Source organism: Dermochelys coriacea, chromosome 17, assembly GCF_009764565.3.
Source record: "Dermochelys coriacea isolate rDerCor1 chromosome 17, rDerCor1.pri.v4, whole genome shotgun sequence".
NCBI lineage: Eukaryota > Metazoa > Chordata > Testudines > Dermochelyidae > Dermochelys > Dermochelys coriacea.
Window position 1 is genome coordinate 10,453,644 of NC_050084.1, and position 26,792 is coordinate 10,480,435.

General features: G+C 46.5%; 1 protein-coding gene across 4 annotated transcripts in view; it reads right to left on the minus strand.

The window, feature by feature from the left end:
• CLUH (clustered mitochondria homolog) overlaps nt 1-26,792 on the minus strand; it is a 56,544-nt gene that overhangs the window by 17,478 nt on the left and 12,274 nt on the right. For 2 of the 4 annotated variants that reach the window (XM_038375562.2, XM_038375563.2), the window contains exons 2-13: nt 16,499-16,689; nt 13,610-13,781; nt 12,461-12,604; nt 11,333-11,460; nt 10,472-10,626; nt 8,855-8,980; nt 6,986-7,133; nt 5,941-6,033; nt 4,614-5,308; nt 3,095-3,312; nt 2,073-2,177; nt 686-786 (exon numbers count right to left, since the gene is read on the minus strand). In XM_038375562.2, the coding sequence (XP_038231490.1) occupies nt 686-786; nt 2,073-2,177; nt 3,095-3,312; nt 4,614-5,308; nt 5,941-6,033; nt 6,986-7,133; nt 8,855-8,980; nt 10,472-10,626; nt 11,333-11,460; nt 12,461-12,604; nt 13,610-13,781; nt 16,499-16,689 (2,276 nt within the window). Of the gene's footprint in view, nt 1-685; nt 787-2,072; nt 2,178-3,094; nt 3,313-4,613; nt 5,309-5,940; nt 6,034-6,985; nt 7,134-8,854; nt 8,981-10,471; nt 10,627-11,332; nt 11,461-12,460; nt 12,605-13,609; nt 13,782-16,498; nt 16,690-19,996; nt 20,043-24,377; nt 25,844-26,792 lie in introns of those variants that run through there. The other 2 variants (XM_038375561.2, XM_043499256.1) reach the window with 2 other exon arrangements.

Sequence of the window (26,792 nt, forward strand, 5' to 3'; positions counted from 1 at the left end):
GTGCATCCTAGCATTGCATTTACATAGCTTTCTCTCTACGACATTGAGTTCATATTCAGAAGTTCCTGTCTGCAGACACAACGTGGTCAGTGCCACGCCAAGGAAACAATCCCCTGCACTGACTGGAACAGTGATTGGGTTGATCCAATAGGTCCGTTTCATTTGCAATTTCCATGATACTGTAACTGAAGAAAGATTATTTTACAGCTTCAGAAAATGGTAGTAGGGTGAAGTTTATGATGAGAGGAATTTAAGCTACACACAAGGAACATATTTGACAGTAAGGGCAACTGATGGACTTCCCAAGGGAAGTCACCAGCAGATTCAAACTGGGGTAGATTAAACATTAATATATCCAGGATGCTAAGGGACAGACTGAGTGACTTGCGGGGCTTTGTCAGCCATATGGCATTTATTGGCTCCATCTCTTACTAAAGCTTTATAATACTGTTGATCAAGTTCTTTGTTCCGTGGCACATTTTCCCTTCTAAACTAGGGGCTGTGAAAGAGAAAAACCCCTCTTCTCCTTACACCAACAGAGATGTTTACATTGTTCTTTGTACTTCACAACTTCCATTTGCCAGCACTAGAATCCAACCATTGTTTAAAGATGAGAAATAAGTGCACAGCTGCATTGACTGGCCAGATTTGATGGAGGAGATCAGCACAACTCCCAGTGCCTTACCAAGCCTGGGATTTGGCATGACAGTAAGAAAGCAGCAGCATCCTTTAACAACTGCTTCTGATCCTGCATTTCCTCTTTGCTGGACTCAGGGAAACGAACACCTAGAAGGGAAATTGAAGAGCTGAGAAACGGAAGGACAGACTAAAACCTTAATTCACAAAATATACATACAAGAGCAGGTGGCAGTAAACAGAAGGTGCTTTGCCCTTTCCTGTTATAAAGATGCTCTTTAAGACCTATCAATTCTGCAGAGCATGCCAGCTGGCATAACCATGACCCATACTGTGTCTGTTACAGGCTGCTTTGCTCTGTTCTGCACCCGCTCATTCTTGTCTTTGTCTGGCACATTCCGTGCACACTTCCAGCCAGTGAAATGAGAGAGGACATGTTTTGTCAGAAAGAGCAACAAATTCTGCAAGCACTAGAAGCTCCTTAAGTCCTTCCATCAGATGGACTCAGGTTAAAATAACCTCCTTTAAGCTGCCATCCCATGCAGTCAGCACCAGCCCAGTCTACGCCAGCAGCATTAAAAATGTGCTTGTGGATTTCCGCTGAACATGGCTTCTACTGCATTTATATCCAGGCCAAGATATAGGGTCAAATCCTGCTGCTTTCAACCGTGCATGCGCAGCCTCTGTGTCAAGCCATGGGGATAGGACACTCAACCCCAAAGAGAGAATACTGCATGGAGGAAACGTTTCCAGCATCTAACCTCTAATTTAGTTACCAACAGACATACCCGAGGATCCTGACTCGTACAGACAAGCTGTGATCAGCTTACAGCGGGTCTGGTTTGTGATCTGCCAGAGCAGAGGCTCTCAAACTTCACTGCACCGCAACTCGCTTCCGACAACAAAAGTTACTGCACGACCCCAGGAAGGGGGACTGAAGCCTGAGCCCTGCTGCTCCAGGCGCAGGGGTGACACACACCATCACCCCTGCGCTGTAACCAAAGCCCTGCTGCCCAGGGCTGACGCCCTCTGGTTCCAGCTTCAGCCCCGGGTGGTGGGGCTCGGGCACTGGCTTCGGCCCCGGGCTGCAGCAAATCTAATGCCAGCCACAGCAATTGTTTACATGGACAATATCAGGAGAGTGTTTAATGCGTTTTTCCCGCCTCTATTAATGTGGTCTAGCAGCTGGGATGATGGAGAGCCAGCTCCATGTGCCAGGCCAGCATTCTTCAGACCACCAGCAAGTGTTTGTGGACTATTCGGGGGAGGCAGCTCAGTGCCTACACATGGTAGCTCATGCATTACAAACAATTACATCATATCTTTCTGTGCAGTGTGGAGAGCTCTGTCCCAGGCCCTGTGACTATTAGCAAGAACAGAAAGGGAGTCCACACTATACGCCAAACGGTTTCAAGGCTCTCTCTTCGAGCCCCTACCTGGTGAGAAGATATCCGGGTTAAACCGAATGTCAAAGGACGTGTCGCTGATGGAGCCCACGGCTTTGCAGGCATTTTGAATCACCTCTCTGCTCTTGGGATCCACTGGGTAAGAGAGGAGACAGACAGACTTGGTAAAGAGTTAGAAAAAAGTAATGCAGATTCTAAAGACAGCCAACAGCGGACATTAAAGCAAGAGGCAAGTTTTATTATGGAGGAGTGATGTTGCTGCATTGCTCTGCAAGAGGCCACTGTAAAGCATTTGGCAGCGCAATATTTTGTTTGGGGTACAGCTACAGACCACAAAACTTAGACAAGGGCATAGAGTACAGTAGGGAGAGGGCATCTCTCCACGCAAAAAAATAGTAATTCTGGGACTTTCAGTTGGGGGCACAATTCCTATTAGTTTTGGATGGGATTCAGGAGCCCCCCTCCCCCAAACCCCCTTTGAAAATACCCACCCACGCGCCAACAGCCATAGCAAAGAGATTCCTAACAAGAGCGACAGTGTTTTCAGCATGTTGGGAGCCTACTTATGCTGAGCTCTCTGTTCAATCTTGCATTTACCTGTGACACTTGTGAATAGGTTTCCCAGACCCGAAGAAAAGCTCTAGCTTGAAAGCCTGTCTCTCTCTCTCACCAACGGAAGTTGGTCCAACAAAAGATATTACCTCCCCACCTGGTCTCTCTCGTATGTTCAGTGGCCAGGAAAAGCATGAGGCAGTCTAGTGGACTGAACAGGGCACAGACCAGAGATTCCCACATTCTAATCCCAGCACTGATAGAGTCCCATTGTTTCAGGGTTGCTAATCCCTGCCCAGGCATGCCATGAGGGTTAATTTGCTAGTGCTCGAACAGTGCCAGGTAAATACTCGTGTGCTAGTACAGGGGAAGGCACGGTGTTCCAGTCTGAGCGACGGCACACGGTCATTTATTGTGACCCACCAACTTGGAGGCGTTCTGATCAGTGACCCAATCCAAAAAGCTACCGGGAAAAGCGTGGGCTGTCGGTACATGGGTACCTGTTCCGTCATCAGATGCAATGGTCTCTGCCAGCTCTTTAACCTGATCTAATCCAGTCACGTTATCCTCTATTTTACCATCATCTGATTCGGATTTCTCGCTTCCCCCTGTTCCGTTCTCTAAGGAGGCCCCATTTTCCAGCACGCCCGAGTTCTCCTGCTTGTTGGCCTTCTGCTGCATCAGCTGCAGAGCAGCCAGTTTCATGAATAAGAGATATCTACAGGACAGGAAAGGAGAGATCTAACAGAACACAGCACTCAGCAAAATAACCCCAATGAGCGAGACAACCAGACCAGAGGATAATCCAAAAGGCTTGTTCTTTTCCTACTAGATTACAGGGGCTAAAGATGGCCCATCTGAACCCTGCAAGGGCATGTCATAGGTCCAGCAAAGCAGTACGACACTTGCCCCCAAACAGGACATTGGCCCACTGGTCAGGCGCATTTGCTACTGGGGATAGGGCTGCTGCACTGTTCATTAGCCATCATGCTGAGAAATTAACTCCCCGCAGTCGGTACATTGCTTTCTGCCACTCGCCACAGGCTATAGCCATGGGGACCCTCTTTATCTCCCACTTCTGATCTCAGAAGGTCCAGGAGCACAGGGCTGCTACAAGAACAGCAGCAGCCCTTATCCAAGACCAAACAGATGGGGTTTTACCTACTGTATATGGGTCAATGAGTGGCAGGACCCTGCAATCAGGCCATCACCGGGCTGTTGGCCTTGCAGGGCTGAAGCTGAGCATGTAAGGATGGGGTGGCACGCAAGGGAACACCTCGCCTCAGCAGGAAGTGGGGCTGGTGAAGTTGCTCCCGGAGTCAGCACTGAAGCAGCGTCTCCCCGCAGCAAGAGGGCCAGGGCTGCCCGGTTAGAGACGGCGAGGGAAATCTAGATCCTGACCACCCCACGGCGGCCGGGCAGAAGGCAGAGAGTTAACCTTCGTGTCACCTCAGGTAGTTCCCAGCCTCTTGCAGTTGCCATGGGATATGGTGCTTTCGTTCATTCCCCCACGTAAACAACATGCAGCATCACGCAGCTGCTACGGTCCACACTAGAGGGCGATTGCCGTGATCCCTGTATGTACATAATAACCCTTTCCTGCCTCCAAAGGGCTCAGTGAGCATTTGAAGTGCTTGGAGATCCTTAGGAGACTAGCACTACAGGAGCGGCACCACCCTTATTACCCAGACACTGAATGTGCAGGGCATCTTTGAAGAAAGAGAAAGAACTGGAGATTAAAACCAAGACATCCTTCCCCGGTTCCCCCATAACGCTTTCAGAAGCCCCGCTGTTTTAATCTCTCACGAAGAATGTTTTTATAACAGCACCTGTGGGGGCATGGGGATGAGGGGAATAATATTAGCTGCACATGAATGGAAGTTTTGTGAGACACAGCTGCTTGCAGGCTCTGCAGAGTCTCTGGAACGATGCCGCATGCATCCCAGCCTCGGCTGATGTGATCCAGCAGGGAGAGATGGGGTGGGGTGGGAGAAGGGGCAGAAACCCTGCTCAGCTCACCTGTGCTCTACAAAGGCGTCCACTAGCTCCTGCCTGAGACAGCAAAGCTTGTGTCTGTGCTGCTTGGGGAATCCCGTTTTCTTACATTCTTCCGGCATCTCCTCCCCTTCGACCGGCAAAAAGTTCAGGTCGGGGGGGAAGGTGCGGAGCAGGTCAAGGATATAGTGGCGCCCGTCGTTGCCAATGATGCCTTTGCACTCCACGGACGAGCACAGCTCCACCTCCTCGTTCTTGTCGTTCAGCACTTTGTGCTTCTGGATCTTGAGGGGCCGGCTGGTCTTCTCCAGCAGCTCCAGGTACTTGGGGTGAGAGACGACGGTCTTGCCGAAGTCTATTGACCCGTAAATGACGCTCTGCTCCTGCTCTCGCTCCAAAATCCCTGGAATGATGGACTGGGCCGTGACCCGGTAACCCCGGTAATCCACCACCACGGTCCCTAATGTGTACAACCCCTCAACGTCCACCGCGTTATAGGTCCGCACCCCATTGAGGTCGTTAGTGGGCGCCACATAGGCGGCAACGTCCCCCCCGAAGTCCTTGTAGTGGTCGCGGACATCGAAGCCCAGGCTGAAGAAAATGTTGTTCCAGATGAACATCTGCATCTTGGTCTCCTCGCTGGGATTGATGGCCATGACGTTGCCATCGATGACGGCCATGGCTCCTCTGGTAGCAGCCGCCGTGAAGTCGCTGTGGACCTGCGCGTTGGGAGGGGAAGGCAGGAGAGAGCTGGGTAAAGAGAGCAGGCTGCCCACTGACTATGTACTTCCCAGCACCTGCCCTCTATTCCGCCTGAAATCCCCTCAGCCACCACCTCACGATTATCCAGGGCCAGCGGGGTCAGGATAGCGGTTTTCACCCTCGCGAGTCTGGCAGATACCTAGATACTGAATAGCTTCTGGACTGGCCCCAGTTTCTTCAGCTTGGCCACTTGGGCTGCTACTGTGGGAAGGTACCTGACCGACGGGAGCTAATCCCTGACCCGCCCCATTTGCTGAATGTCCCCCCGCCCCCACCCCAGCCCTGTCAAAGCAAGGCTGCGTGGCAGGAAACAGCAGCACCGGGCTGGGAGGAGCCTGCGTCATTGCTGGCAACACGAGCAGAGCAGGGAGATCAGGAGAATGAGTCTCTCCCACCAGCTTGTGAGATGGGGAGAGATGAAGACAAAGCTCCTGGCCTGCATCTTAGAAGCCTCAGGCAAAGCATCTGTGCTTATAAAGATTAAACCACAAAGCTCGAGCGAAGCGCTCACTCAACCCAAGGTGGGTCTCTAATTGGACTCGGAATGGATTACCTACAAATTTTGTCTAATCCCCTGCCCCAAGATTACCTTGAAAATGGCTCGTTCTCTCAGCAGCCTCTCCGGCAGATTCTTGCGGGGTAGCTCTCGTGTGGTTTGCAACTCCTCGTTCCAGTCTCTGGTCTGAAAGGGACAAGCCTCAGGTGAAACAGGAGCGTGCGTGTGCGCGTGCGCGCTAGTTTGCAGGTGTCTATTGCCCCCCCTCCAGATCAGGAAGACAAATGAAGTCAGAGTTGCATGGCATTTAAAAAGAAATTCCTCAACTGCAGCATGCTCACAACTAAAGTTCATTTAAACAGCAAGCTGTGATGGATCTTGCGTTGTCCCGGTTACCCAATGCAGCTTAGCTGGAATATCAACAAAGGGTTTAATGTGATGCGATGCTGAATTAATTAGCCAGTGTACCGAGATTTAATTACATTACAAATGGGCAGAGAACCAATATTTTGTAACCCCAAGGAACTTTCAACATTCGAAGGGCCAGCGCCATCACGCTCTGGGGATCTAACCCCTAAGGGCTGTTTCAAGCGAAGTGCTCAGAGCTATTTTTTGAAGGAGAACTAGCCAGTCATTTAGGTCCTGATCCTGCAAGGAGTTCTGCCGAAGCTTAATTTTGTAGTTTCACTGACTTCAGTGGGATTACTCACAGCGAGTGAAGTTGAACATAGGTATATAAGCCTTTGCAGGATCAGGGCCTGAACCTTTAAACAAAAAACAAAAACACCCCACACATGCTTCAAAAGATGCTTCAAGAGAGGTCCATGTGCAGGGCAATGTTATGATCTGAGCCGCAAGATAATTCTACCAGGTAGAAGGACAGGAGGCAAATTTAGTGGTTGGAGAAGGCAGCTAGATTGTCAGGAGTCCTGGCTCCGAGAGACACCTTGCACAGGACACTTGCTGCTTTGTGCCTCAGTCCCTCCACCTGCAAGATGGAGGAGGTTAATTCTCCCCCTGCTTCACATGGATACTGGGAGGCTGTTATCCCTTGGTAAGCAATTTTCAGTTCTCTATGACAGGGACTAAGAGGATCATCACCATCATCAACAGCAGTACAGAGTGCAGCTAGATATACCTGTCCAGGTATGTGCTCTTCATAGCCCAGCCTTGAAGTATAAGCATCTTCCGCCCTCACGCAGTCCATGGCGTGCTCTACCTGGGGTGCCGTCCAACTGTATACCTGGAAGGGGGTGGCTATCCTTTCAAAGGGATGCCTCTGAACCCTAGGCAGGAGTTCACAGCTATCAGATTATTTCCACTGAAGGGGACTTTAGATTTGGCGAACACAAGAATTCTCCTCCTCCCCAACAAAAGCTCATCCACAAGAGCCAACATCAGCCCTATAAAGGGACCACAACTAGCTCAACAAGTGTCGTCGGATCTAGACCCACGCTTGGAATTGGCTTAAAACTCAACAGCAACGTAGAGAATAAACTGGGCTTGGTACATTTTATTCAGTCTTGTTCTTGAAACCAAGCTAGCTTTGTATGGAGAAAGCTCTCCAGTCACAACCCCCACCCCAATCTTACCACTGTGTTAGTTCACTCTAGCTCTGTATGCTGGAGCTAGGATCATGCCTGTGCTAAGCCCTGGCCCACGTAGATTGTTGTTATAACAATATAGCGTATCCACCAGTGAAGTGAAAAAGCAAGCATTACCTAATGGCCTTTTGGGTAGCTTCTTTGCTCTCAGTAGGTGTCAGAATCCCATCTGTACTCATTTCTGGCTCAACGGGCAACAGACTAATCATTTTTTTAAATGGCCAGATAGTCACAGTGGTGGGTTTCAGGCCACGGCTAATTTTTAGCTTTTGTAGAAGGTCACTTATCCCCCTAATGAGACCAGATGCAAGATTTTTGAAAGCCATACAATGTGCCTGTCAATTGATATCCTGCAGAGCCCAGGCAGTTAATTAAGTGGACTCTCCAAAGAATGATAGGTTTTGTTTGGGAGCCGAGTAAGGGGATCCCTGTCGCAAGGACAAGGTTATAAAACAATTAGCGCATGTAATAATACAAAATAAAAGTTACACAGAATTACAGCAAATTCACATGCATGCGTGTTTGCAGGTTTGTAATGAACAGGAGAGTCGTTATTTTAAACAAAATCACCCTATGATACTTTTCCTCATATTATACTGGTTTTAGTCTTATTTCTTTATGCCCATGCAAGAATGCCCAATGATAAGGGCTGTTACAGAGCTCAGTAATGCTTTACGTTAACTCTTTGGTGCCTGGCTAGGCACACCAATCATAATAAGATATCTGCTCCAGGTTATGCAAACAATCATAGATTCCCGAGGGCACTTGTTCCTCCAGTTGCACCTTTCCTGGAGATTAAGGCCCCAAGAAAAAAAAAAAAAAGGGGTGTCCCTTTCCCACCTATTCCCGGGAACCCAACCTTGTACACAGGCATAGACATTATATTCCTGATCAGTGCAGTGACAAGGAACTTAGAGTCCCAGCCATAATGCAGGCCTCCGAGAAGATACTGAAGCTAATGTTACATCACATGCATGCTAATATGTTTACATGCTCTCAGGGAAAGTGGTCTAATGGTTTCTGGAAAAACTGCCAATGGGATTAGGTGTCAAGACTCCTGGGTTTCTCCTTCACTGACTTGCTGAGTAACCCTGGGCAAATCACTTCAGCTCTGCACCTTAGCTTCCCCATCTGAAATGAGGATTTCACTACCTACCTCACAGAGGTCCCATTTGTAAAAAGCTTGGAGATCCTTGCTACAAAAATGCAAAGTTTCATCTAACTTCCAGTAAGCATCCCTCAGCTCTGAATGAAGCAGAGAGTGTTACAGTCAACACCTGGCTTTATGAGACAGACAGCACCATCCAATCCCCTAGACAGCAAGCCAAATATCTGAGCCTCACACCAAACAATTTAACCATCAGAAAAGCCAAGGAAGCTCAACATGGAAACACTGATGCTACCGTTTCTTCTGCAGAGCTGAGAAATTTCTTTTGAACGTCGGGCTGATCTGGTTAAGGAGTTCCACCAGGGAATGACTGAGAAAACTGGGATTGGCAGGTTTAGGATTAAAATTATATGCAGTCGACCTGCAAAGAGAAAGAAGCTCCTGTTATGGTAGAAATAAAAATACCACTCTTGTCAAGATAAGGTGGCAGCATTTTGGCAGCTTTTAATTTACACATCATATGAAATGGCTCAAGATGAAAAAAAAAAACCCCACAAGATTTGCAAAACAGAGACCTTTGTGACATGTTCTCTACTGGTCAGGCTGTAACAGGCTCCTTTGAGGGCTATCTACTCCCTCCACGTAAACCACAATGAGCATCCTTGAGTCTGCATCCTGATAGATGGGGCAGCAAATGTGCCTAGAATAAGTCTAGCCACTACCAGAGTTATGTTTTTCCCTTCCCAGCTTGAAGGGTGGATTTCACGGAGTGGGGCTTTTCCAGCGTTGTGAGCACATGGACCACCTCTTAAGAGACATCTCCCTTCTCAATCGGGACAACCTGCCTCCCAGATCCACTCATGGTCAAGCAGCAGTTGCTTTTTTTAAATAGCTCTTTCATGGAATATTCAGACAAGAAATGGAATGTTAGAATTGAAACGGTGGAGTCCCCAGGACCACATGAACCAGATCTTGCCACAATTCACCAGCAATTGGTCTGCGGGCCACATTTTGGGAAACCCTCATACGGAGGAGTTCATTTTGACTGTGGGCAACCAAACCTGCATTCTCATGGCCTAAAATCAGACACTTTACTCATGGGAGTTAAGTTATGCATATGCTTAAACCTTTACTTTCCTAGCCTCAACCCTGCAAGTTTTGACAGGGGCTACAGACCACAATAAAAGCTTCTTTTCAATTATTTCTTCTGTGAGCTGGCTTTTCACTAGTCTCAATGGCTCACTCTCCCTCTGAAGGAGAGCAGGACACAGACAGGCTCAACTTGTATGTTCTCTTCCTAAGTGAAGGGGGTTTGGTTCTATTTTTGACTATGGTTTCTTCCATGAATTAGGACCTTACACAGTCTTCCAGCCCATCAATCATATTTGCCAAGGATTAGCTAGCCTTGCAAAATTCTACTCACCTACAGCAAGCACAACACAATCAGTTTAGTTATTATTTGCATTAACGTAGCACCTAGAAGCTCTAGTCACGGACCTCATTATTTAACACCATCTACAGTCATGGTAAAGGGTGGGCAAGTAGAATCTATGCCTGGGTTGGCCAACTGCCAGATTTTGCAAAGCTGGGGTAGACATATGCTTCAAGGCATAAAATGACCACCACAGGGGTCAGGAAGGAATTGCCTCCCTTTTCAAACAGCACTGCAAAATTCGCTTGGAGCATAACAGAAAGTGTTACCTTCTTCTAAAGCATCAGCCACTTATCTACTGTTGAGGAAGGATACCAGACTTGACCAAATAGCTCGATCCAGAATGGCAACACCTAGGATCTTGCATAAATGCAGGATTATATTAGACTACTCACTACTGAGACAAAGACCCACTTCATTTTAAGCCAGTTAAGGCAAACTCGCTAGCTTGGGGAGAGGAGGAGAGTCATATTTACTCACTGATTCAGGTAAAATCCTCGGGTGGACGCAGTAATACTAACGTGTCGATCCTCCACAGTGATGACATACAGATACATGAGGTCTCCGTGCATTTTCCGGTTGCCAGGTGGGGGGTTCCAGCCACTCATGGTCAAGACTTTTAGGCACTGCAAAGGCTGTGAAGCACACAACATGAGCGCTTCCATCAGTCCAGATCCCCCGTTTCAGAACACACTTCATATGGCTAGAATGCACACACTTCCATGTGCAAGCTCTCTCTCCCTCTCTCTCACACCCCCCATCCCCACCGGTCCCAGGAATACTGCTTGCCAAGTTAGTGCTCCTGAAAGTATACATCCACTAAACACTTTGCAAGGTCTTTCCCATGTGATATTTTACATCTCACACCCAAGCATCAGAGCGTTGCTCTTTACCCATAGTTGAAGAGCAGATCCCCAATGGCTGTAGACAGTAGAAGGCATGGATTTCTTGATGCAGTGGTTCTCAAAACAGCAGCTGCTAAAGCTGTGTTGGAATCCAAATGGGAAGCACCAGTGTAACTAGACTAAAGCAATTTGAAGCCCCAGTATCCTAGAATCTTCAAAGGGCTAGAAACAGAAGATCTCCCCTTCCCGCCCCCCCACCCTTTCAAGAGAAAGGGTCACTGTTATAAAGCGATCCACCTATCCCGTGTAGTCTGTGTGCAAAATACTAGACCTTAAACTTTATGCCTGTGGCCTAGCAGTACTAGCGATTCAGGCACAGGTCCAGGACTCAACAGAGCAAGTCCCAAAGGTCACTTCAATGTAACTTTCAATCCCTGAATGTGTCCCTTCAAGAGCGGCCCAGATGGCCATCTTCAAAGATGCAGGAGAACTCTACCTTCCACTCTCTGTTCTGGGGCTGGAGGGCACAGAGGGGTCTCTCTTTGCCACCAGGCAGGATATGTTCAGGAGGGGTGCAGTCAATTTGTTCCATTTCAGTACCTTTCTTCTTCCGTTTTCCACTGTCTAAACAAAACAGACAGACAGAAGATCAATGCTGAACAGCGACTGCGTGGTCGCATGCAGTGGGATTCGATTGCTTGAATTCCCCCTCCAGAATTGACCCCATCTGTTTGGTCTGTCAGAACTACACTTCAGCTAGGACCACTGTGCGAACAACTGACAGCTGCTCCCTTGTCCCAGCCTGACATTAGCATTATAGCAAGAAGCGGTTTTTATTAAGCATCAAGGCTGGATTTGCAAAGCGTCCTAAAGAAGACGTTTATAACTTCCGCTGAAAGTCATCTTGGGCACTGTTGAAAGGATTTTGGCACCTAACCCCTTTACACTCCTTTGAAAGGTTACCTCTTCCTTGTAAGCTAATGTACCCGGAAATAATATCCATTATTCCGGTACGCTTCTCAAGAGTGAAAACATCCCAGCATGAATATAACTAGCCTTGGAAGGATTAGATTTTTAACCAGTGAACATCCATTTCACCATACGCACACTAGCCAATGGAACAAAGTTAGAGCACTAACCTGGGCTCTGAGAGACCCAGGTTTAATTCCCGCTCCACCACAAACATCCTGTGTGAGGCTGGGCTAGTCACTTAACCTCTCTGTGCTTCAGTTCCCATCTGCCCAATGGAGAGAATAGCACTGCTCTACCTCACCCTGTCCAGTGAGGATAAACACATTAAAGCGCAAGGCACCCACATACTGCAGTCATTTAAGCCACATAAGCACCTAATATAGACAGGCAGAGTACACGTTAAGTGGCCTGCAGCCAGTGACAGAGCCAGGAAGAGCTCCTGACTCCACAGTATCTAGCCCTACCACCTAACAATAAATAATTTATTTTAGGAAAGGAGTGTTGAGAGTTTTACCCTAGACCCCACTGATATGGGGCATCCATCAATTAAACCAAGCACTTTAACCGATTAAGCGGTCGGCATGGTGGAACGGCTGCATTTTCTACCGCACCCGACGGGTTCATCACACCCGAGAAGCCTTCTGTTCCATACCTCCTAGGTCTCCTTCCGTGAAGACGCTCAGGAACGAGAGCGAGTTGCAGTCCACACCATTGAAAGCATCTGATGGGTCAAGGCTCTTCAGAAGGTCCCGAATGTGACGCACGTGTATTCTGGCTTCCCGTACCGTATAGGGCTCTGATCATCAGAAGGAGAGAGTGTCTCAGGGTCATAACAGTTTACTCTCATTGTGGCTCTCAAAGGTCTCCACGCACACATACACACACGGCTAATATCAAGGGAGTTCAGCCAGGGATTAATTTCGCCCACCTCATTTTACAGCCTCACTTGCTTGTCCTTAGTGAGGGACTCATTACAAGCACGAACAGCAACTGGCAATTTTACATCACCATCCACTTGCTCGTTGCTGCAGCACGACCAGGCTCCTCTGTTGGCGTGAAGGTCTCGCACGCCGCCCGACCTAATCTGTAAGCTTTCGGGGCTTTCTTGGGAAGCAAGTAAAGCCCGTAAGCCCAAACTCCAATAACCAAGTTCCTTAAAAGATGAGCCAGCATGGCACTGGACTCTTCACTGTTCTGCTGGTGTGTTCTACTCTAGGTACAGGGGGCAGCCATGAAATGGCATTTTCTCCTGGTATAGTTGGCATGGGTAAAGCTCACTGGATACAGGAGTACCCCACACTGTGCAATGGCTGCCCTCCCAGGGCCTTACTTGCTTTATATTATTAACTTCACCTTTTGTGGATACTACCTGGGAATGAGTCGTTGGCTGGTTACCTAGCCATTCACCTGTAAGCTAATGGTGCAAAGACTAGCGGCAACAGGAAGTTATCCCCCACCCGACAGATACTCAGTGGCCTGCACAAAATGAGTTTGATCTAAGTCCAGTCTCCAGCTATGGAAAGGGGTCACATTGCAAAAACCACCTCCACAACAGATTTTCTTGTGGCCTGTTACCAGAGGGGCTAAGACTGAATGGGCCATGGGGTTGGTCCTGACAAGCGAGGGCTAAGGTGAGGAGGTGGCAGTGGTCGGTGGGGGTGGAGAAAGCCCCTCCCTATCTCCAGAGATGTCAATCAAGTACCTTGTCCTCACTGGCACTAAGTCTGTAGAAAGACAATCCAGAGATTTCATTTTCTATCACTCAGACCGTTCCCCTGCCCCCCTCGTTTATAGAACGTGCCTTCAACCACTTTCAGCACCGACCCCTCCTGCAGCCCTTCAATAGTTTTCAGCTCAGCAAAGTTATCCAGGACGTTCCCATCCAGCTGCAGAGAGAAGCAGGTTCGGTGGCAGGTGTCCTCTCTGTCCATCAGCACCTGGTGGATCTCCTGCACCATCTCTTGGGGAGAGACCTTAAAAAAAACAAAACAAAAAAACAAATAAATCAAACGAGTTACACACTCAGCTCCACCTCCTTCCTGCCTCTGATGGAGGGGGTTAGCCATCTCTCTGCCACCCAAGTTACCAGTGCAGCATGCCAGCAAGTTACTAGGTTTTTCTGTTTCCAGGGACATCTCCGTGGGGAGTGCTGGCAAGGAGCACTGCTCCGTAGCATGCATGGGATTCCTGATTCCCAAGCATGGTCTCTCCATGGCCTGTCCCTTTGTGGTGCAGAAGATGATGGCTTTAGCGCATTTGTGGCCCCCTGCACTCTCATGAGTTTGGGAAGGTAGGATTTAACCCTCCTTCAATGCTCTCTTGGACTTGGTGAGGGTGGGGGGGGGGGAGAGAAACATTCCCACATTGCTCTGCTTCCCATCGCACCCCCAAAAAGTATCAGCCATTGAGGTTCCGATGCCTGGAACCATGCAGCACGGGCATGTCATGGCTTGCTGCCGCCGTGCACATAGGGTACTGGACATTTCTGGCTAGAAAAGAGTGAACAAGGGAAGATTACAACAATATTAAGCATTTGGGGCCAGATTTTTAAGGATGCCAGTGGCAAAATGGATAATTAGGAACCGAGATGGCTATTTCCCCTATCTAATTTGCTTTGCACACACAATGTTATGCACGTACAGCCACACTGCATCTTGGGGGTAAAATTCAGCCTTCAAGCATGCAGCTTCAGCAACAGACAAAGCTGTCTTGACTTACGTGACTGGCCTACCGAGGCTCCTGTCTAACCCTTCAAACATCATTGAGGCCATTCTCAAGCTATGCAGACCCAGGATGGTTTACATAAGCTGCTGTAAACAGCATAGCCTGCTATTATTAGCCTATTAAAGCTAACAGGCAAAAGGAATTAAAGGAAAAAGGAGCCAAGTTCAGATTCATCTGGTTGCGCTGGGGAGATCATTTAACTGTATTTTCTGCTGGTCACAGGTAGATACGGTTTCCCCTTCATTTGGAGACTCACACGCCTCTGGGAAAACGCTTTCCCTAGCCTGTTCTCAGTGCCAAAGTATAACAGCCGCCAAGCCCATCAAAGCCCATCCCGATCCGCGGGAGCAGATGTTCGTCCATGAGTCACATGCTAGTAGATTCACCCCAACTCCGGTGACAAAAAGGAGCTTCTGGAACAACCCTGCCTTTCGAGCCACAAGCAGGAAGAACTCATCTTAACTCTCCATCACAGCACATTTTTGCACACAGCCTAGCACCGTCGCAGAAGCATCTACCGGGAATCCTAGCGACCCAAAGCCAAAGAGACTACGGATCATCATCCCTTTTTTGGGGGGGTGGCCGGGGGTGGGGGAACAGAAGGCATGACACCTCCTTTACAGAGGCCACCCCGCCATTAGGGACTGGCTCACTTTTCACAGCCTCCTTGGCACTTCGCCGCAGCAGGCTGAGGAACCTGCCCCATCTCACAGCAGCTGTCAATGCCCCAGAGGAAGGCAGGTGAGAAATCTCCCCCTTGCTCATCCTGCAAGGCAAGACAGCCCTTCTCTGAGCAGCTAGAAGGGCCGGCTGTTTGACCCGACATGCTCAGCCTGATTTGCCTCCCATGAGCTCACGTTGCCTCTCCAAGCTCAGGACCTTGGATCCCGAATTATTTTTAACCTTGGATCCTGCTGTGCACAGCTGGAAACAAAATGCCACTGGACAAGAACGGAGGGGAGAGAATTAGCCTGGTGGTGCGTGAACGGAGAGGGGAAAGAAGTCTTGGAGTGGCCTCATCCTACAAAGCAAAGCCACTGCCCATACTGACGGGGTTGGAAGGTGTGGTCATAGGAAGGCTAACAACAGGTGCCCATGCACCAGGTACTAGAGGGAAAACCGCACTGCTGCAGGCGTGCTGAGAAATGCAGCCACATCTTCCAAACGCCATTGATTACCCGTTTGTTTCAGGATCCAGTGCACAACGCCCTCCTTGAGCCTCCACAGGTTTGCCCCAGTCAGCCTCCAACACTACATCTCCCTTTGCTCGTCCAGCCTCCTTTCTTTCCCTTTGCATTGTCTCAACACCGCTGCCTAGCTCTGCGTCATTGTCCTCGGGCAAGATTTGAAAAGGGAAAGGGAAAACAGCCAAACAGCCAAAGAGGAAAGGCCTCTTTGTGACCATGAGATGTTGGCTAAGGGTCATTATTAAATTAAATGGACTTCCTGCAAGCATAGCTCTGACAAAACACAGCTGGCCAGTCACCTGTTCTTTCCCCTTCACTCATTGGGAGAGAAGGTCGGATGTGCGGGCACCAACCTCAGAGGCTTCTGGTTAGCTTTTGCCATGCAATGTATTCCGATCTAGGGAGATCTCATGGAAAGAAACTTCTAACCCCAGCCCTGACATTGCTTTCCCGCCTTCCCCCAACACCTGCGGCAAGTGATTTAACATCTCTCTTCTTCCCGCTCCCTTCACCTCTCGGGATAATGCCAGACCTACCTTCCTCCCTCACACAGATGTGTTGAGAGGATTAGTTAGTTAGCGTTTGATTAGCTTTACAAGCGTCATACTATATGCCAGCATAAATGATTAACACGCCAGCCAGCAAGGGTCAGCCAATCTGGGCACAAGTACCTTTTCCAGTCTGGGTCTTTCCCTTATAACCGCCTTGTTCTCCCCCACTCTAACCTCAATTAGTTCTAAACCAGCTGCCATTGCTGCATCTCCTCAACAGACGCTCACCTGTAGGGAAAAAGGTTCTATCCCCGGAGCGTAGATCTTGACAGTGAAGCCGGTGTCCTGTATGACGATAACTTCCTGGTCGTTCGCATCATCCCCTGGCTCAGCTTCCTCATGGCCATTCTGCCTGCTCTCCTCCTTGAGGTGCTCGTAGGAGCCGTCACCGTTCATTAAAGCCATGCCAGATGGATGTTCTAGTCACAATGCGGGAGAGGGGAAAGAAAGATTTAGCAAGGGCCCAAAACAACAAAGCCAGTCGCCTCAGGTTGCTTAACATACCAGCCTACCAAAAGCTGGGGTCCTCCATTTCAATCTGTGGTTTAAAAAAAGCCCAAGTCATTAGATTCCCCCTGCCTCCATACAATTAATGTTTAATAGACATAGGTGTGCCATACCTTACCACTTGCATATGCAACACCCTTTCCCTTGCCCAAGTGGTACACATCTCCCAAACAGAGCCGAATCAGCAGGGAAGAGGTGGGGGGGGGGGGGGGAGAAGAGAAAAAGGAAGAATGGCTCAGCCTAGAAAAATTCAGTTCAATTTTAAGAACCTTCTTAATGAATAGATGGGTGTGTGGTGCTTTGCAGCCCAAGGGCAGTTGTAACCTGTGCACCAACAAGTTACGTGGGTTCTTAAATACCTTCCCTTGCTCTCCTGTTCAGCTAAAAAGAGGGCAGTTGCATTCCTAACCCACATGTCACGTGGGACCCAAGCTACTTCACAGAAACACAAACAGCTCCCACGCCCCGTATGCATCACGTAACTTTTTGCATTTTAAAATTACTTTGCAGAAAGTGTCTTGCAGTACAATGGGAGAGACTTTGCGTGAAGAACACCACTTCACCCAACACATGCAAAATGAAATGACTTGTTTTTTTTTTTTTGCAGTTCCTCCATGCCCACCCTGGTGTGGTTCCTGGACACAGACAGATTTTCTTACTCAAGGACAATCTGCACATACAAAAGCCATTGGCAGTGTGATAATAGCAGTGATCTGTTCAAAATCCATAATGCTCCTAGAGAGTCATGTGAAATCCCTACAGCTCAATAATTTAAATGAGACTGGTCAGAACACTGGGGAATGTGCTGTAGGGAGAATATTACTGTACTGGTCATGAAGGAAGGAGCTGGCTTGGATGATCTAATAAAAGAGCTACACAAAATTTTATTTAATTAAAATATGCCGTTTCCTAAAAGCTGAAAGCTTTTGCAAGCGGCACATCAGTCTCAGTCAAGTTTTCATCAGGATGGTTTAAGGAGAGACAATGTCACCTTGTAGCCTGGTGGTTAAGCACAATGACTGGGAAGGTGGGAGATCCAGGTACAAGTCCCCGCTCTGCCTGATTCAGAGTGATCTGGGATGAAAAACTTCTGTTCTGGTGCCCTCCTTACCAGGAGACAGCCCCCTTCCCACATCGAAAGATACTTTCTTTGGGGGGCGGGGGGGTTAAAAAGGTTTTTTTTTTTTTGTTCCAATACAGAACTAAAACAAATGTCAAAACCTCAAAAACTGCTGTGAAATGAAATTGTCATCCTCTTACTCGATAGTTTTTTACATTTCTACTGCTTCTAGGGAGTTACCATCTCATCCCCAGCTGCACTTCTGGGTATTTCATAGCATTTTCCTAAACTCCTTTAACATGCCACTTCATTTTTATAGATGATTCAGGTGAATACACATCAGTGAGCATCAGCTACGCTAGCCCCAAAGCATCAGCTCCTTCTGCAGCCTCAGGATGGTTAGGTAACCACTCAGTCTCTCACCTTTTACCATCTGGAAAATGGTGATAAACACATTTACTTGCCTGCCTCTTGTAGGGGCCACGAGAGTTAAGTAATTAATGCCAGCAAAGCACTAAGCGTTCTCTCCCTAGGATTATTATTCTGGTATTATGGCTTCAGATTAAAATCACTCCTAATTTATTGGCCTCCTACCTACAGATGACTGAAAAGGCCAAATTACAACAGGGAGCAGGTGCAAGAAATGGGACAGGAAACAATTCCAATGGGACGGAGTAAACAGCAGAGCTGTTTTAACAGCCTCTGGTGCCATCGGCAGTGACTGCCCAGGTGCTAATGTTTAGCGTCCCTCTACATGCGTCTCCCATGCGTGCTGTGCTTTGACAGAACCCCACGAGCAGAGCTGACTAAAGGCTCCACTAGGATTCTGACATGCCCAAGCCATCCCGGGAAAGAGGAACGGACACACTGCCTGAGCAACAGTGCCCTGAGAAGCTGGGTCTTTGAAAGGCACATCCCCAGAGCCTGGGGAGAGGCACCCCTTGTTACACGTATAGAGCAGAGTTCCCTTCAGACAACCTGGTGCACAGGGTGGGGGATGAGGCCACAGGGTGCCCCTGAAATGCTACCTCTTGGGTTACTAGCGTCAATGACAGCACTATCCATCCCCTCCCACATAACCTGACTTCTGGAGCCTAGGACAAGGCTGGATCCTGCGTGGGTGCAATCAGAGGGGGAAGTTCTCCTTTGTTGTACTCTAGCGGACGTGTAGGTGGGGAGACAGGGTTTAGCCCCAAGGGTGCTACAGTAGGCCCCATGTACAACAAGCTATTTTAGACTTAGGGGAAGCTTTCACTTGGTATCACCAGACCCGCAAAGGCCAGTCTTTATGCTCTTCCACCCAGCAGCCACCCTGAAGCTCTTGCCTGCAGCCCTGGCAAACCGTATGGGCTTAATATAGCAGGCCTCACACCAGGATCCCACTGATGCTATAATCAACCCAACATTTGCTGCTCTGCACACGTGTCACTCTCTCCCATTAGCCCCACTGAGGAGGTATCCCACCCAAACAGACCACAAGAGATACCTAGTTTGGACACAACGGCCACTCTGGCACCAGAGCGAGGAACATGGCCAATTGACATTCTCCAAGATTACTACCTTTTTCTATAGCTACAAAGGCAGGAAACATGTCAACTGGAAACACTTCTAAGTTCCCAGCAAGTAAGTGACGTTTCCTAAAAAGCAAGGGGAAATTAACTGACTTGCTCAGAGGTGGGCAGTTCTAGAGACAGGCATGCCACTCATTTTCCTGCTAGTGTGTTTTTTTGTTTTTTTTTTTTTTTGTTTTGTTTTTTGCTGAGGCATCATGGGTTAACAAATGCTGCAAGCCAGGACTACCCTGGCTCCAAGCGTGAACTGAGCAACACCAACTGGTCATAGATAAGTGCTATTAACTCCATCTACCCCAATCAAAGGGGAGGCTGCATATGAGCTTTCCTACATAAATTCAGGGTTAATACATTCTAAATTTCTAAATAATTCAGCTTCTGTTTATGACTTTCCAGGGCTATAAAAGTTAAACTAATGGTGTGAGCAGCATTTTGGTGGACTGCTTCCTAGAAGACCTTGCCACATCAAGAAGCTGTCATCATGCAATATGGCACAATATAGTCCCCACTGACCATCAGGAAAGGATATGAATTGGTAAAGCTATGGGGCAGGGAGGGGCAGCAAAGAGGTGGCAGTTTAAGGCTTACTTGCACCACACGATCCAGCTCTAGCCAGCATGGTCTCAAGTTGAGGAGCAAGAAATTAATCCTGAACCAAAAGAGAGCAGCAGATTAACCCAATAGTTTAGGCTGCCTTTGGGAAAAGAAAGATGGTTTTACAAATTAAGGAAGGGTTTTCAGGACATTGCCATTTCCACACAAACTGTCTCTTTCGTTGCAACCGCAACTTGGAGCACTGCATAGGTGTCTCCTCAGGGTAAGCATCGCATCCTCTGCAGTGACTCACGAAGCCTAGCAGAGCTTTGCATGGAAGTTTCGCCTACCCACTTTTAAAAGGAGTCACCAACTTTCACTGCTGCTCTGTAGAACCAGATAGAAAGGGAGACAACAAACAGAAACAACGCCAGCTGTGCCAGCGTTTTCCACAGAGAAATGCCTGAGGTAATCAAACAGTACAAAGAGGGAAAGGAAAATAATTTTTACAAGTTCACCTTCAATAAACTTTAAGATGGTTAGTAACACAGGGATTTAAAAAAAAAAAAAAAAAAAAAAAAAGCAAAAAAAGCTAGGCTTTTTTTCTTAGAGGCAATGCAGTTTTATTTTATAATTCTCAGTCCAAACCTGGAACCAGTGTGTTGTGCTATTCTATCAGTGGATATATCAATGAGTAAAGATACTCATTTCTTCAAATTACAAAGCATTTCTGGGCATTTCTCCTGTGTTTTTTACGTTTTAAGTTACAAACAAATGTGTTTGTAGGACTCAGCCCCTACTCTGTACAAGAAAGCGCAACACAAAATATTTTAAAAATATGGTATGGTAATTTACTGAATCACATCTGAGAATTGGTTGTGTTCTTTTCAGAAGCCTTAGCCCAGACGCCCCTCCTTTCTTATCCTGATTTTATCACTATAAACAGCAATATGGACATTCATTCTATTTCTACATTAAACCTCTAACCAAACTGCTTTATGGTCACAACTGTTAGAAGAACCTGGAGGTTAAAACTATTATTTAAAGTGACAATACACACTTACAGTAAGAATCCTCTGGGTCTAAGCCCGTCCTCACAGGCTCTTCTAAAGTGACTGAACCATGTTTTCTTTGGGCAGACACTTCAGCAGTAACTAAATATTCTGGGCCATTAGTTCACATCCCAATCCCCACCTGAGTTCAGGTTCTGCTGATCACTATGTTGAAAAAAACAAGCAAACCAAAATATTATGGTGAAAACCAACTCTTTAGAGGGAATAGAAAACCCTGTAGTGCTTGATCAAATTATATGTCACACCTGATGTAAGAGTTTAAGTAGAAGAATTAGTTTCTATCTACTCATATGGACAGACAAAAAAAAATAATTGAGACAAGACACCATATTGTGATTATCTCTATTTGTACTGAACCCACACGTGATGTAGACACCTCTCAAAAACAATTAGAGCAAAGCCCTTGCCAAGGTGCAATTTTCATATCTGAATTTGAATCTACTTCCTGTAAGAAAGGGAGGTAATGGAACATCAGAAATTTACATCCATAATGTTCAAACAAGCCAGGAAAGTATCCAATACCTAAGTCAGTGGTTTTCAATCTATGATCCACAGACCCGTGGAGGTTTACAGACTCTGTCTAAGATTGCCAAAGGGGTCCGCACCTCCATTTGAAATTTTTTAGGGATCCACAAATGAAAAAATGTTGAAAACCACTGAGCTGAAGTCATTCTGTTACTTGAAGAGACAACAATGATGCCTTTTAATAGAAACACTTTGCTGCAGATTTCATCCTCAGGCCTAAGACATAGCAGTATAAATGCGGTCCCAAATTAACCTGCTAAGAAGTTACATCCCAAACTTGAGAAATAAGTGACACTGTCAAAATAAAGTGAGGTTTTTAGTTTTCAGAATCCCCTTACCTGCATTTAGCAACACTAGCAGCAGACTGTTAAAGATGAAGGAATCAAAAACCTTCTTTGTCCTTACTCATCTTAAGCATGAACCTGTCACAACTGTGATTGCAGGTTCATTTTGAGGGTACAAACATGTCTTCACAGTCTGAAATAGGCGTCCAAACTCCAAATACTTGTCTTGCTTTTAAGCATGTCTGCAAACTGAAAATGCACATTTGGCACAAAGATAAAAACAAATAAGAACCCCAGCACGCTAAAAGCATCTACCTAGCTGAACCCAAGACAGGATTCAGGACCAAAAATTTCATATTTGCAGCAGTGTAACACCATGGATCAGCAGTAATGGAGCAGAAAATGTGGCTATTGCAGATTCACAGGGGCAGAGAAGAGCAGAATCTTTGACCCCAGGACGTTTATACTCTGCTTCCAATAATCTGGGTGGAAACAGAAGCCTGACAGGATTATCACTTTGATCCCAGGTTTGAGTAACTAATATTTAGATTCAAGACATGCTAGTGTCCGTTTTCAGAAAGAAGCAAAACGTGGGGGGGGGGGGGGGGGAAGAAGAGAAGAGCAGGGGGAACATAACAAACCTGTTCTCCAAAGCATTTCCACTAAAAACAAAAGCCAGCATGTCTGCTAAACTCCTCAGCACCTTTTTGGTAGAATTCAGCAACAAGCTGATCACAGCTGGCCCGAGCTTAAAAATAATGTGTTTATTTAAAAGACTGGCATTGTAACGGTGCACACACGAGTGCTCCTGCAACATATCGCTCTGGTTTGTTGCTACAGATAGAGCCTCCTGTGGAGAGTACCAACCTGAAACGCAAATCCGATCCCGCACGGAGTTCCAAGTACCTCGGCTCCTGTGCGTTTTATGACATCACACCAAAACCCTCTACTAAGCTACCTTGCTTGGCCTTCACTGACCTCACTCACTTATTTTACCTACCAGACAGGATCTACTGAAAGAGAACTAAACTGTGCAGCTATCCAACAGTACCAGCTGTGACTCTTTAGCCATGCTGCCCTGATCCAGGGGCTAATCCTTTGCCCAGCTCCCAGTTTAAGAACAGGGAAGATGGAGGAGGAGGAACAGGATCCTACCCCAGTCTACAGAGCAAGTGCAGAGCTGCTTAGAGGCAGTTTCATCCACAATGGCTCAGATAGCCCTGCCCATCCACAGGGCAATGGAGCCAAAGACTTACAGAGCTGAACTTTTGATCCCTCCCTTCCCCAGGCCTGCCTTCAGTGCAATAATGTGAAGAGCCCCTTGTAATCCAGCTCTGGCCTTTGAACAGCATAATCATATCGGGAGATGCATAAACTGGGGCTGGACTTGCCTAAAAATAAAATGAATATCAGATTAAATACCTTCATTCTTCATGCAGAAGTTTGCACACACTGGTCTAACCACACACCTTGTGACACTATGTAAGCACAGGTGATAGCCATATATAGTTGGCAGAATCACATGGAAGACCATATTTAGCAGGTATCTTTCATAACCTTAAGACACCATCCTCCCACCCACCACTTTGAACATTCTAGACCTTGAAAAATAAAACTAAAGGGGGAAAATGGCCACAGAAGCGTTTATTCTCTTCCCCGCCTTAACCATGGAACTTCACCCTGAGAGCGACATTGGCCCATGGTTAGGGTTCCATTTTCTTACTAGGCTTTAGCCATCAGATCATGCTACCTCTCTGCAGAAGAAGAAAAATTAAAAGTTAGCTTGTAAACTTCATGTTACATTTACACACACGGAACAAAATTTTCATATTCACTCATCCATACTGCCCATAAGTACGCATCGTGCCTCAATATATAAAATAAATAGGACCAACTGGTTCTATATGCAGACCGTTGGCGTTTCTTGTGCACTTCCTAATCTGTGTATAAATGCATAAATGTAACACTGCAATAGCTTACTCTTGTAAAGAGCCAGGGGAGGGAGCTGGATGCAAAAAATAACCCTAGTTGGTTGCACAAGTGCAAATGCACACTTGGATTTTAAAAATTAGCCACCCTAAAATATCTTGTGCCTCAGTATAGTTCTGCACAAATCTGCAATTTTTGCACGTTACCATAGAGCTGCACGTAGGAAAGAGATCCACTGAACACATAACTTCTCTTTAAGAAGATCACAACCTTGCAATTTCATACCGCAACTATTCCTTACTGAGCCCTAGTCACTTGTGAAGTCAGAGGTTTAGATTGCAGTGATTGAGTTCTGTGCACGAAGAAAGTTGGCTTTCATAAAACGGAAAAAGGAAAAAGCTTTTGTGCAAACTTAAAAAAATAATAATAATAATAAAATCACCTTGTGAAAGAACAAACATGGGATATTTCAGCCCAAAAGGAAAAAGTTTTGAGATCATTAAGGGAGTGAATACAGAGTCTGTATGGAACTTTGCTTCTTCCCAGCATACCTCTCCCCCCATAAGGATATATAAACATAAACACACCCACACCCAGAAGAATAAAAAGTCACTCCCCATGCACCTAAAAAACAAAGCTTCCTTTTCCTCCTCCTCTTCTTCTGCTTTGATGGCAGCGTGCTCTCTTCAAGATCAGGATCAAGGTTTAACTCATCATCTAGGCCAATTGCAGGATTGGTCAGTAAGTAACAAGTGCTTTTATCCTGGATCATATGTGTATTCTCATCTGTAATGACAGACAAGACCGTCTCTTGGATATCCTGGCTTTTTTCTGCCTTTCCAGAGAGATTAGATTCAGGCATTTCAAACGTTTCACAGCTCCCCAAGTTAGAAGCATTAGTTCTGTGTTTTAATTGGACACCTGGAGCTGCTAATGATGGTTCCAACTTGGAGGCTTTTCCCCTCTTAGAGAGATCTTGGTTTTGCTGCCAATCAGCAATAGGCATTCTGTGGGCTGCAGCTCTTTTGTCAGCTGGTACAACAAGCTCTTCCTGGTTGCACGATTTAGAGTCTAGGCCATTGGCCTCAAGTTTCCCGCAATTCTGGCAGGCCTCAAGTGACTGAGAATGATTTAACTGTGTTGCTGATCCTTTCCCAAGGTCGACAGGAAGGACGGCCAGAGCAGAAGATGCCTTTGCCTGCTTTATTAAGCTAGCAACAGCAACACTGAGTTTCAAGCAGCTGTTTTCACAGGCTTTCATCATTTCTTCACTGCCCTTCTCCTTGGGTAAGCCTTGAACATATTCTGGCCATATTTGCAGACTTTCATTCGATGCATTGCTGAGAATAATGTCCGGATACAGCGGCATGCACTTGCAAGCTTCTGAGACATCCAACTTCATTTGAACAGGGAGGGAGACATCAGGAGATTCAGTGCAACTAACGGGAGATTTGGGTAAGAGAGGGGCCCTCTCAGACGAATTAAAGCTGTGTGTCTGGAAGATTAGATCAGTGACGTGTCTGCAGCAATTTGCAAAGATACTGTTTCCCATGATTACAGGTTACACAGATAAAAGACCAAACTGAAGTAAGTTTTGTTTGCAATCTCTTGTTTGTACACATATATTAAAGTACACAACAAAGACAGGTCTCGCATCATCTACAGTTTGGACTTGTTAATGCTGCCATTAGATCTAGCTGATCAGATTTTCTAAGAAAATTCTTACTTGAATCCCATGAGACAAAAAGCACAAGACTAATAATTTAGATTGCCAGCACGCAAAGAGACCTATGTCAGGGAATAAAGAAAATATTCTCTTAAACACTCATCTGTTTCTTCCCTTCTAATATCTTACGCAGATTTAAACCTTGAATTCACCATAGTGGGAGTTCTCCCAAAGTTCCTTCCAGTGACCTTCATCTCCGGAACATCTTTGCCTCAGTCTTCTAAATATCAAGTAGCAGAATGCCAGGACATCCACAAAATAAAAGGAAAGTTCCCCAAAGCTGAAGACTTCCTCCTCTCCCTGCTGCCCCAGAGACGGGAGAAAAAAAATCTAAGTTCTTCAAGTCCCTAAGAGAGAGAGGATACTGGGGGCTGACTGTTAAAGCCCAGCAGTGAGTTATAAATAGAGTGGTGATAGCAGGCTCTGTACCGATGCAGTATGGGACCATGTTACAGCATTTCAGCTCTGCCAAGTTTATCAAACAAACAAGATGCCTTGAATTACAAAACAAGGCTAGTTACTATGGCACACCTAGGCTCATGCAGAGCCATCCATATAAAACAGACTGGCATAAAAAGGGACTGTGGGGAGTGAACGAAGTAGAGAGAGTTGCCAAATGAGTCTTCTGGCCCCACAAAATGCCTCTATTTCAAACTAACTTTAGGAATCCCCAGTAACTTTGCAGGAGTTGTAGATTATAGATTTTCACTTTGTAACAAGAGCACTAAAAACTCTACTCTCTCAATAGGTTACAATACAAATCAAAGTTGCCAGACAAGAGTATTGAAAGGACAAAACTAAGCCACATAACCCGACCACCCTCCTTGTTCTTGTCCTATTCCATATATCAGTTCAGGATAAGCACCACTAATGTGTGGGCACATGTGCCCCAGTAAAGTGTCTAGTAGGCTCTTAATTATATTTGCTTCTGTGGTGTTACTGGACAGTTATTTCCCTTTGGAGACAGATCCTCTAATGAAAGAAAGATTATAACAAAGTCATGTTCCAAGACAGATACTCAGTCTGAAGAATCAGAAGATTTGACTCTGCAATGGCAAGTTTTATGCTCCTAGTCAAAGCATTTCTTTCAGTTTTGCTTTTGCTTAAGTAATTTTAAATATTTGTATCTAGTTTAATTGTAATTCACTCTTGTGAACTCTATGTCCATATATACATATACATAGGCCAACTCCAAATTTATGGAAGGAAAACTAAGTCCTGTCTCTGCTGTGAACATCTCAAGAGTGTCTTCACCCTACACCATATCATAGACACATTTGTTAACAGTCAATCCCACACCCATATACATAACA